Raw genomic sequence first — 12,519 nt, forward strand, 5'->3', positions numbered from 1 at the left:
ATGGAGAAGGCAAAAGGTGTTGACAAACTCAATGTAATATACTTTTCAAAGTCTGTAGGACAATGCAATAAATCAAACTTTCATCAGTTACACACTGTCGTTTTTCATGGTTTCTAACCAAAAATTGCATTTATTGGCCTTTGAAGGTCACAGATATTTGAAGAACCAGGCCTGAAGAAAGATTTTAGCGTTATTCTAACTCCAATTCATAATCAGGCCACAGAAGACCATTTGAGATTTGCAGTTTAATTCTGTGGTCTCTTGCTGCGTTAAGTTTTGAAAATGCTCTCTACATTCTTACCTTCCCTTCAGTAACGGTGCGTAAAGTATCAATCAGTCGTAGTTTGATTGGCAGGTCTGTGATTTCTTCAATGTACGTACAGCACTGCTGAACCATTTTTGCAACCGCCTGCCACAACACAAAGAAAATCAATTAAGTAATCCATTAACCATGAATTACAACATGATGAAAAATGAACTCCGACAGTACTTTATCTTACACTCACATGCTAAATTTGCATGACTCACAAAGGTGAGAAATAGCATGCTACTGTTGACCAGCATCTTAGAAGGTTTTATTTAGATATAATAAAAAAAGTTTGGTACAGGAAATACTGCCATCCATTATTTACTTACATTTATTTAAGCTCAGAAAACCTCCGACCACCTCCTTTTGTTAAAGTCAAGTATCGATCAATTACTTGCTCCGAACTCTTGGGTGGCACATTGTGCACCGTCCTTATAAACAAATGATCAAAATGCTGCAGAATGAGGACCGTAGGTGACAATTATGCACCATATTTGTTTACTTTATTTACTCAGCTTCTCTAATCAATGAATTACATTTACCACGAACTTAGAGAAAGAAATTGACAGTAGCAGTCTCCTCCTCCTCTACAGTATCCTCCTCCGCTTCTCAGCACAGTGCTATACTTTCGAAGACATTGGATACTGCAGATGTTATTAACAATTTTCCATTGCAGGCATAGCATTAGCAGAAGTGGTTTGCCCACTATGAGCAGCAGGTACATCCCAGCCCGAAGACGCTAAAGTGTGGAAGCATTTTCCATATGGGCCCGCTCTAGACATGTTAGAGGCTGACCACTTGAGGTTACAACAGGCCGCTTATGGGTAGTCTTCCTTATACCTTGCTCACCAGGCAGACCCACGTCACAACAGCTATTGAGCTGGTTCCTAGACTAGAAAAATTTCCTCACTTACTGCTCAGACTCAGGACACACAGAACTAGAGTAACTGTTCACTGGAAAAGTCTGGTACTTCTTCATGAAACACCTAACCGCCTTCCCCATATTTACCTAATACAGACAAGCTTCTCCACCTCAAACACGGTAAACAACCTTTACAACGCAACTTTTACCACGCAGTGCCTTTACAACGCAACTTTTACAACGCAAACCATTACAAAGCATTGCGCTGGGGGGCGCTCTAGGATAGGGAATGTGTTTAATGTACTATCCAACACCTTCCCTACTATCCACGGGGACTGCAATTGGAATAGTAAATTAAACAATTCACTATCCAGCGCCTAAAAGCACTATGCGTTGTAATGGTATGCGTTGTAAAAACCGCGATGTAAAAGCATGCATTGTAATGTCATACATCCCTCAAACACACTACTTTGGTAGTACAGTTTACTTGTTAGAAAGTTCATAAGGCACCAGAGGTGGATGAGACTGCCCTAAGGACAGAAGAGCCTTTTTTGCTTCGGGCAACATTATACCGGGCTGTCGGACTGTTGAACACTACTGCGGCGGTTAGGAGACCGCCGCACATTATGATTTGACCACAGGGTTGACTGTCGGAAATGCTGCGGACCTGTACAAGGGCCGCAGCACATGCCTCCACTGGGCAACACCTACTGCATGTCTGTGCACCATGCACATGGTGCACGGAGATGTCTGAGGGCACATGTGCCTCCAGGGTCACTTTTTAGTGGCCCATGGAGGGGGACCCTGTTTGGGGCCCCATATCCATTTCTGACTTTTTCATGCAAGTGTTTCTACCATGAAAAAGCAGTCGGAAAGCGAGATTGTAATTCCGACCACAGTGCCTGCTACAGCACCGCTGCCACTCTGGGACACAGCTCAGACTGTCGCCCCATCGGGATCTCGAATCCTGGCGGAGGAGGCGGTCTTGAGATGTACAGAAGTGGGCCCCACCACCAGCATTGTAAGGCGGCGAAGGGATGTCGGCAGTCAGACCGCCAACAACGGCCTGTCCGTGGTCGGACTGCAACCACCCGTCGGTGGCCCAACATCCAAATCAGGCCCTTAGTGCCTTCCCGCCACATAATTACTATTTAAAGATGAAGGATGAACAATACTTCCAGACGGTAGCAGATGAGGAAGGGCACATGCTCCTTATAGAGTAAGGGCTGAGTGAGGCAAGGAATGAATTGGGAACTCATAAAGCGTGCAGCTACAAAACAAGGATCTCCCAACGCTGGACAAGGCAGCAAGCAGAGACGCAGCCTGGCTGGTTTGGCCAACAAGCCCTTCAGAGAAGACAAGAGTCAAGATGCAAAAATGGATGGCAGGACAGCAGGCATACAGAAATTCTTCCCATCACTAGGGTAAAACAGAAGCAGATTCAGAGCAGCAGCAAAAGCCCCAGGAGAATGCCATGGTAAGGATTAGTCCCTTTTTCCTTCTAAGGTTAGGGGTGGTTGGGGAGCAGGGGGGAGATATTTTCTAACAAAGTAGTGAGAGACCACATGGGAACTCTAGGTGCTGGAGACCTATATTGTTTTCTGAACAGGAGACAGGTCTAACAAACAGAGGTAGTGGAGATTGTGAGAAAAAGAGCCACCCACAGGTTACTTATCCACCAGAGAGGTTTCTTAAACAATATCTTTCTCCTGCAGAAGGACAAAGGGCACAGGCCCATTATAAATTGGAGGGAGTACAACTAGTGGCTCGTTCATTTAAAAAAGCATGGAATTCATGTGCTGAGACGCGTAACTCCCTCAGGTTTGTGTAGCTCGAGGATATGCATCTGATAGCCACATTCTTTGTCCCTTAATTTTTTCAATTTTGTTGGAGGAGTCAGATATACACATTTGCAGCACTACTTTTTTGGCTTTCCTGTGGTGCTGCAACAAACTGCTAAGACCAGAATTGGAGTTTTGGAGACATGGGGTCATCACTGATTACACTTCTGATGACATCCTACTGCTGGACCAATGCTAACAGCCAAGGTGCAATCAGGACATAGCCACTGCACTGCTGCAGGTCCTCAGGTCCATTAATGATCAGAAGTTGAATGGTCTCCCAATTGCACCACGAATTTCCTGTGGTTTGTGATAGAGGAGGCAACACTGAATTTTCCCAGAAAGAGAACTTTTGGCATCACAAAAGAAAGCGAGGATAGTGGGAAAGCCCTATTCTTTCCATCCAGGTGAACATACCAGGACCCATGCTTTATAGGGCCCCGCAGAGATTGGAGGCCTAGGAGTAAATCACTTCTTCTGAGAGTTGGTAACAATGTTGCTGTAGGACAAGCGAGAGGTTCAGGGGTGACTGGATCACATGATGGGTCAGAATTGGAGAACAATCTTCGAATCAGCCCCAGAATCAGACACCAGTCATTGAGGCAGGTGAGGCACAATCGCCAGATCAGGCAGAGAAGGTGTGTGATACAGTGGCGTTGGATATTACTGTCAGGATGTTTACTCCAGATGAAGTGACGTTTGGGTACTAGGATGACTGAGTCCAATTTGATGTCTACTTCACATCTGCCTTTTTCCAGAGAAGACTAAATTGTGTGATGTTCATTGTATCAAAGATTATGAAAAGAATATGGCAGAGGACAGGGGAAAACCATTTGCAGACTACACTAATGAAGCCCTTCAAGGCTGGGCAAATTAAGAAATGATAAGATTAAGCATAATCCACGCCTCTATGAATTTAATACAATCAAAGAATCAAATGTTTTCTTTTCAAATATGCCTGTTCGTGGCCGGTTTGATGGTTCTAAAGGCAGCAGTTGGGACTGAAAAGCAAGCTGGGGGCAGCCTGAAGAAGTGATTTATTTAGAATAGTTTGAAGGAAGTAATTCATTAGACTCGCTGCTAATGGCTTTAGCACTAAACAGGTCTTGTACGGAGGCTCTATCCTGGAACAACAACGACTCTTAACAAACATTAAATAGCATGCAGCACTTTATTGTTTTCCTTGCTGGCGATCACAGTTCGTGTAAATGAGTACAGGAGCACCATGAGCATAATTCTTCAAAAATGTCAACCATGGTCATGCCTGGGAATTAAATACAGACAAACTATTCTTATAGCAGTCAGTGTTATCAATCTATAGAATTAAACTCCAATACAATTCTAGGATTAAGCTACTAGGTTCCTAAACTCAACAGCTACCTACTATAAGTTGGGTAACAACTTTTAACAATTACTGGCTAAGCCAATAACTCTGGCTTCAGTGTGCTAACACATGGAAACAAAGTGTGTACATGTATGCATTTGCCAGTGTTATATCCTTAAAGCCATACTTCTTGGCTTTGCCAAAGCTTTCTTGGTGTATATATGAAAACAGAGGAAGAATAACAATGGCTAGGAGACATCGAGGAAGCAATGGAAAAAGTAGTATGAGGAAAATCAACTGGTAAACAAACAGATATGCAAAACAGACCGAGCAAACAAACAGCAGTCAAGAGCAAAATATAATATAACAAGCATTTGCAATGCAATCGGTCTGGCAGTTGTGAGAGTTTGAGCTATTGGCATTGTAAATGACAATGCCTTTTATTTATGTTTTCTAACATGTATAAATAAAAGGCATTGCCATTTACAATGCCAATAGCTCAAACTCTCACAACTGCGAGACCAATTGCATTGCAAATGCTTGTTCACATTGGGAAGAGGTGCAAGATGACGTTGTTGTAGTAAGACATGTAGTGGAGAGATGTAATTTGATCAGTATATGTACATTCAAAAAGATGTTTTTGCACTCTGTTTTCACATGCTGCCGATAGCTTGGTTCTAATTACAAATGTATGCGATTCTTGAATGGCGAATAGCTCGGCAACTGACGTCATGTCTCCATGATGCTCGGGAGATGTAGTTTTTCTGTTGCGATAGATGATAGAACATGGATACCTAGCCATTAAAGTGACATTAACAACGGATAGTGAAGCAAAAATAATCATACGTGACTGGTAGCCTCAAAGGGAGCCAGAGGGGCAAACAAAGATGTGAAAATGGCTAGTAAATATAGCAACTCGACAGTCTTTGGAGAGAAGAGCAGATTTTTTTTTTTAAAGGACTACTGTTTGCTCTAGTATTTCTGAGTAACAGAATGTATTTGTAAATTTCTATATGGTTTTGACTGGAAAGGCAAAGGGAAGACAACAGGATGCCTCCATTGTGGCAAAACGGTAGATCTGATGCCCAATGAAATTCTGACCTCGCCCTGTCGTCCTGGGGGCCCTGAGGCAATGAAGGAGGGGGGCCACAGTGGCAGCTGAGATGGAGAAGTGAACTGAAGAGGGCGCCCTCAGCAGGGCGGGTCCTGGTACAGCAGCAGCGTCACGTGACTCCCTGGCGTCCCTTACCGTCTGTGCTGGTGATTCCAGGAAGAAGAGTGCCCCCTGGGGTAGATGTAAGGCACAGTGCCATGCCCCTGAGTCAATAGAAGAGTGTCCCCACACCCCCTCCCTTAGAATCCCTAGGTGATGATGGCCCCACCCATGTTCCCAGTAAATTGTTTGCCCAGCAGGAAAACGGTGTCTGGGTTCCACAGACTTTTAGAGAGCAGGTGTCGGACAGTCGCCATCTGGGGTAAAAAGGACCAGTTAAATGTCCAGCTCCGGTGACGCACTGAAACGTGCTCCTCCCCCATCGACTTTTGGGCGTGGTCAATTAGCACAAACCTGACTGGGACAAGCTGCTCCAACGCCTTGCACCCCTCCAATTCAGAACTGCAAACTCAGGAGGGACTACCCAGTGTCAGATGTTGAAGAGTGCCTAAGGTGGGTGACACGGGGCTCCCCAAGGGGGCATGTATCTGCCGTCCAGCTATAAGAAAGATCTTGGAGTATACCTGAATTGTGGCCTCTTAACACTACATGCGGACCTAGAAAGAGACGTTTCTTCATTCAGGGGGACATGCAGCCAGTACATGAGGATGGGGGTGACTGAGCAACACACACAGGTCACAGAGAATACAAATCAAAGTATGCGCTGATCTGGAAAGTAGGCTGGGGAACAATTAGATTCCAGATCTTTAATAAGAATGAGGGCGGGGAAGCTTTGTTTCCTTCCATTGTGATGCGGGTGCATCAAAATGTTATCAGTCCGAAGGTGCACCCACCTCCAAATCAGATGAAAAATCAACGTAGGTCAAAGTTTATCCAATGTAAACCCTTTTATTCATTTGATCCTCGTTTTCTTCTTATTATTTTTTTAAATATCTTTTTATTACAAGAAACACTCCATTACAAAGCACATCAGTTTACGTCGGAAGATCATTGGCAGTATCTACAATACAATTAATTAAAATCCCCCTCAGCAGTAACAATGCGGCCCATGACCACGGATCAAGCTCCTACAGAACCCACATGCAGGACCTAGGCACCTACCACACCCCTAACTAGACCCTCCCCTCCCCCATGTAACCTCGTCTAGACCCTACACCGCCCCCTCCCCCCATCCCTCGAATGTCACTTGGTTCCCTCAGTTGAGATTGATTGCGCTCCAAGCGTGCACTTCAGGCCATGTCTTTGTCCCAACTCCTTAGACAGAAGAAACAAGAAAGGGTCAATTGCAAACATCCCTTCACCCCAACGCCGGTTCAGTTTGAGTGTTCATCCATTCCCCCCTGTATCGCCTCCATGCCATCCAGATTTTCTCCCACTTCTTGGGGCAACCCCTACTACTATAGACCACTTTCTCCGCCCTCTGGCACCAGTCCAGGTCCCGCTCCCATTCCTCCACCGTTGGCAGAAGGTCACTCCCCCACAGCCTGGCTATGTTTCTCTTGGCCACCATGCTTGCCAGGGCCAACCACTTATCACATGATGGCCATGTAACCTCACTTGTCACTCCTAAGATGTGCCATCGGGCCTCCAGAGGGACCTCCGCCCCCACTACTTCCACCATAATGTCGGTTAGTCTGACCCAGTATGCTCGAATTTTGGTACAGTCCCATAAAATGTGGAAGAACGTACCCTCCTCCCCGCATCCCCGCAAGCAAAATTGTGAAGTTGCAAACCCCAACAATAGTGCACTGTACGTGGGGTGTAGGACCTATGTAGGATGCGCATCTGGACCAGCCTGAATCTGGCTCGGATCGCCACCTCCCTAGCACACTGCAAGGCCTCATTCCAGTCGTCGTCCTCCAATAGCCCGAGATCTGACTCCCACTTTTATCTCAGGGGTCCTAAGGTAGGTTATTCACCAGCTTTTTGTAGGTAAGGGAGATAGCCTTATCAATCATGGGATCTAACAATGGCCTATCTTCAAGCAGGGCATATTCAGGCAGCAGATCCCCCTGGCTTATGTGGGCATGTATGGCATGTCTGAGTTGTTGATACTGCAGGAACTCTCCACTACCCATATGGAAGTCGGTCTGCAAGGTCGCGAAGTCCACCATAGTTCCTCTCTTCCATACATCTCCCAGCACCTCAATACCAATTAAACTCCACTGGCGGAGTTCCCTCAGTTTCACAGCTTCTCGGAGAAAGTCACCACTAAATAATCGATCAGGGACCCCGAGCCGTGCGCCGCCGAGATCGGAGTGTATTGTCTAGGCCTTGGGTTATGTGCCCTCCACAGGTCCACCAGGCCCATTGCCTGCCTGAAGTCCCTGAGATGACTCACCCCTCCTCTGACCGGTGTAGCCTGTGACCTATCAAGGTCCCCTGCCATGACGTTATTCATATCACCCCCAAGGACCAGCGTCAAAAGCAATTTTCCATTGTCAGGGAGATGGTAGCGTGAAGTTTCGGAGAGATGTAAAGGGAGCAAAGGTTCAGTGTACGGCCCTCCCATTGGGCAGTAAGGGCTACGTAACTCCCTAAGGGGTCCAGCCAGCGCTTCCCTATAACCAGCGGTAAGGAATTTTTAACAAGAATGCCCACCCCCCTTGACCCCGTGGTAAAACCAGAGTGCGCACGTAAGGTGTATCCAAATCTATCAAGGGCCCTACAGTGGTTCCCTAGTAGATGGGTCTCCTGTAGGAGGACGACATCAGGGGCATGCCTGTGGAGGTACTGGAGCACCACTGTGCGTTTGATCTTATTTTGTAGGCCATTTACATTCCAGGATATGACATTAATGTGTTGTGCCTTAGGAGTATTCATCGCATCCATCCAGTCTGCCTGGTGCGGGGGTCGATAGCCATGTCCCCCCGCCACCCACTTCCCACCCGTCCACTAATCGTGCCAATGGAGTCAAAACCTGTACATAATACAGAAACAAAACTTCAAAACTGAAGAAAGAACCCTCCCCCCCCCCCCCCAACCTCCCTGACCATCCCCCCCTCCCTGCCACGTCGGCCAACAGTGCCAGACATCCCCCAACAAGCAGAGTGCCTGTAGCCCTTAAAACGAAAAACTTAAGGGTGAGTGCTGCAACCAAGTCCAACTCCTGAAACCCTCGCCAGACCCTCCCGTTGCAGTGTACCATCTACCTACTTGTTTAACGCAATTGGAGCACCTCTCCCAACATATCTCATTATTGTCGCCCATTTGGCATCCAATGCCCGCACACCCCCTCCTCCAGAGGTGCCCCCCAGATCAGTGACCTCCCCCCTATCAATTCGAACAGTCACACAAGCCCCTGTATACGTTACGTGTCCATAAGTGGCGGTCAGCCCCTCCAGGTGGTCCTCTAACCAGTTCACCCCATGTCTGGAGACGCCGAGAGGCTGCGGGCCTGTTCCTGCCAGACGACCTCGGGCTGCCCTGTCTTCGGCAGTCTCTCTCAGCGGATCCTGTGGACGAGGTCGCTGTATTCCTCCATCCATTCCCTGCCTCCGGGCCCCTCGCCGTGTGTCCGTGTTCCTCCAGCCAGGCATGTACCTCCTCCGGGGAGGTAAAAAAGAAAGACTTTCCATCTGCCAAGATATTGATGCGCGCTGGGAAGAACATCATGTACTTGATTCCGCGTTCTCGAAGCTTCCTTTTAACACCATCGAACAAGCGGTGCTCCTGCTGGACTTTTAGCTTGAAGTCTGAAAAAATTTGAATTGTGGCGTTGTCGATACGTAGATCTCCATGTTGGCGGGCCGCCTGCAAGATGGCGTCGCGATCTCTATAGTTGAGAATCCGCGCAAACATGGTGCGTGGCGGGGCCCCGGGTCGTGGTGGCGGGAACGGTGCTCTATGTGCCCGCTCTTTAACAAAGAATTTGGACAGTCATTTGGGTTGTAGGCGGTTCAGGATGAGGTCCTCCAGGAATAGGTCCACGCTCGCCCCCTCCATTTTCTCCGGTTCACCTACCACCCGTAGGTTGTTCCTTCGGCCCTCCCTTCCTGGTCCTCCAGCCGGTTCGCCAACTGTCGCTGTCTATGTGCGAGTAACTGGACCTGTTGTTGCAGTTGCTTGGTCGCACCTTGGAGGTCCACTATGTCCGTGGCGTTTTGCTTGGACTTTTCCGAGGTCTCTTTGAAGTCCGCTCGCTGGAGTGTCAGTTCTATAGACATCTTGTCCATTTTGGACTCCAGCGTAGTGCCCAGAGTCTGTATGGCCAGCATTATGGAGGACAGAGACGGTTCCGGTGACTCCTCCATGATCCCGGGGTGTGTTGGGCCCCTCCCCCCTGCTCTGCTGTGTATTTGTCTATAGTGTTCGTTTGCGTCACCGTAGGTTTCTTGGGCCTCATCCCGGTGCTGTTCTGCTGCCCCTCCTCGTCGGGCCCCCGGAGCTCTGTCCCGTACCACTTCACCCAGGAAACTCCTGAGGCTGCGCTCTCTAGGCCTGGAGGTCCTCACGAGGGCTGGCCGCCTGTGCTGTATCCAGGGTTCTCAGCAGGGGCCCTGCACCGATCTCTCCCGTCTAGGGCTCCAAATTTGCTCTTGGCCTCGCTCCGCCAGGCTCCCTGTTGCTTTCGCCGCCGTCTGCCGTCCGCCCACCTCCTCTCCACTCACTGCCGTGCAGCGGGAGATGAGGGCAGCCACCGCGATTACCAATGTCGCGGCTGACCGGACCCCCCCACCTTCACTCCATGGGGCCCGAGCTCCGAGTCTTCAGTGGGCAGGGATCGTCTCTCCTTGCAGGCCAGCAGGGGTGGGGGCAGGGGACCCGGGCACCATTGTTATTGCGGTGCGCGCTGCCGCACCGCTTCGCCCAGCGCCGCTCACGGGTGCCCCTTCTGCTGGCCAACAAACCACTGGGGCTGGTGCTGCTCGCTCCCCTTCCAGGCGTCCAGGCCCCACCAGGCCCCAATATCCCGCTCTCCGGATCTGGACTTGTCGGCACTGGAGTTTCACCAATCCGCGTCGGAACACGGCAGTGTGCAGAATCAGAGCGACAACTCAGCTCGGTAGCAGGATCAGTTCCGTATTTCGGGAGTCTTCAAACCGGCCCCAGGAACGCCGCAGAACTAGGCGGCCATCTTGGCTGCTGCCAGGCCACGCCCCCCCCTCATTTTCTTATTTAATGTGCAGAATAGTAATTAAGATTTTCAATTACAAATTCATCACATGACGTGAAGTCTAGAACCCATGCATTGCAGGAATTTCGCCCATCCTCAGGGGCAACTAGTCTCAGACGTTTAACCCGATCAAAAGGAACAGCCTTTTGGTCAGTCAAACATGGAGGCATCTCTGCAGCGGGGCAGGTGGGAGGCAGGCGGGGGGGCGGGGGCATAACCCGCCAGGTTGCAGGTCCACCCGCATGGCTGTCAAACAGTATGGGGGCTGTGGAGCATGGAGGGGGAACGGGCATTGTGAAGAACTCCTTTGTTTCCTGTGCTACACACAGGGGTGGGCTGCGCTGTGACGACCCACTCTACTCGTACCCAGCTTCCTTTAGAAACACGAGCCTCGGTCCCGGCACTTTTCACATTCCGGACTCCAGCGGATTGCCGACTTTTCATCATGTTTGTTGCACATCCAATCACTGGCCTCATTGCTAGAAGTTTCTTCACTTTTTATAATATTCAAGTGTGCATGAATTCCATGTGCCATTTATTGTAAGTTAGTTGATACACCTGATGAAACTTTCCGAATTTAAGCCTCTCTGTGTTGTGTGAAGAGACACACCCCTGTGTCATGTGTTTATCACCGAACCCGCTATTCTAGTTACCTACACTCCTCACAACTGCCGCAGTTTCTCATTAAATCCAGTAGTTGAAAGAGTACTAATGTGCATGATAAATAGGTGTGTACAACCCCCTGCTGTTTCACATGAACCTTCCCTGTACCAGTGCAGCAGGAGCCCCGGGGTCATCGGTGTGCCCAAACCCCTTCTATGTAAGGGCACCATTACCACTGTGATGCCTCAAGACCCATGGGATCAGTGTCCGACCACTACCATGGCACAACCAGCGTGAGGAGAGACTCCTGCAGCCCCATCAATGGAGAGCTACAGCCAGCCACATAAAAAACCAGACATCAGGGGTTGTTTTATTTAGTTGCTTCGCCGTGAAATGGTTAATAAAAAAAAAAAAGCTCGAGTGGTGCGTGCGTGCGCGCCACTGCGAGCATATGTCTTCAAATATCGCGCCCCTGTCTGGGACGATAATTGAAGACATATGGCTTTGGTGCGCGTAACAGACACAAATAGGCCATAGGCGGAGCTACGCGACTGCCTATGGCCTATTGCGTGTTCTGTTAACAAACAGCATGCACGCAAAGCCCAATCAAAATGCATACGCACGAGCTGTGTAGAATTTCAAGGTCCATTTTTAAACCCCTATAAAAGGGCTCTTCTCTTCGCGAGCCCTATAAAGGGATGTTGCAGTGAAAAAATATAAAAATTATTCTTTTCTTATACAATGCATGAGTAAGATAAAGCTGCCGGTGACTCTCGTTGCCTCAGTTCAAAGACTAACTGACACGTGGAGACTCGCTCTGCAGCGTTCTGTCAGAGGCTAATTATCTCTATTTGCAGACACGCGGGTGAAGGTATTGTTTTAAAAAGGCAAAGCCGGTTATAAAACAGCCCCTGCCCCGAGCATTACACCTGTGCCTCGGGTAAGACTTTAATTGATTTCAGGGGACCTGCCCAGGCAAATAATCACCCTCAGTATTAGTAGGGAGCTACGGTCCCAACACTTATTAAATAAACCCTCTGGTTATTATCAATTTGCAGGGAAGTTACCTCGTATTAACCCCTTATCAGTTGAATTTGGTCTAAAATCCTTGAACAATGGAGGAGTTGGAGAACTAATATGAGGAGGAGGTCACATACCTACCTATTGATGATAACTTTTGTCAGGTTCTGGACTCCTCCAACCTCAAGGCGGTGTCAATGGTGGTGGCGCCCTTGGAGAAGAAGATTATGCAGTTGCAGGACCAGTGCCTGCAACCCCTGGATTTCAGGGAA

At 48.6% G+C, this 12,519-nt stretch overlaps 1 protein-coding gene across 1 annotated transcript in view; it reads right to left on the reverse strand.

Annotated features, from left to right (window-relative positions):
- PSMD12 (proteasome 26S subunit, non-ATPase 12) overlaps window positions 1–12,519 on the reverse strand; it is a 218,828-nt gene that overhangs the window by 136,343 nt on the left and 69,966 nt on the right. The window contains exon 4 of the mRNA XM_078654325.1: window positions 302–409. Within this exon, the coding sequence (XP_078510451.1) occupies window positions 302–409 (108 nt within the window). The remainder of the gene's footprint in view (window positions 1–301; window positions 410–12,519) is intronic.

Source organism: Lissotriton helveticus, chromosome 7 (assembly GCF_964261635.1).
Source record: "Lissotriton helveticus chromosome 7, aLisHel1.1, whole genome shotgun sequence".
Lineage (NCBI taxonomy): Eukaryota > Metazoa > Chordata > Amphibia > Caudata > Salamandridae > Lissotriton > Lissotriton helveticus.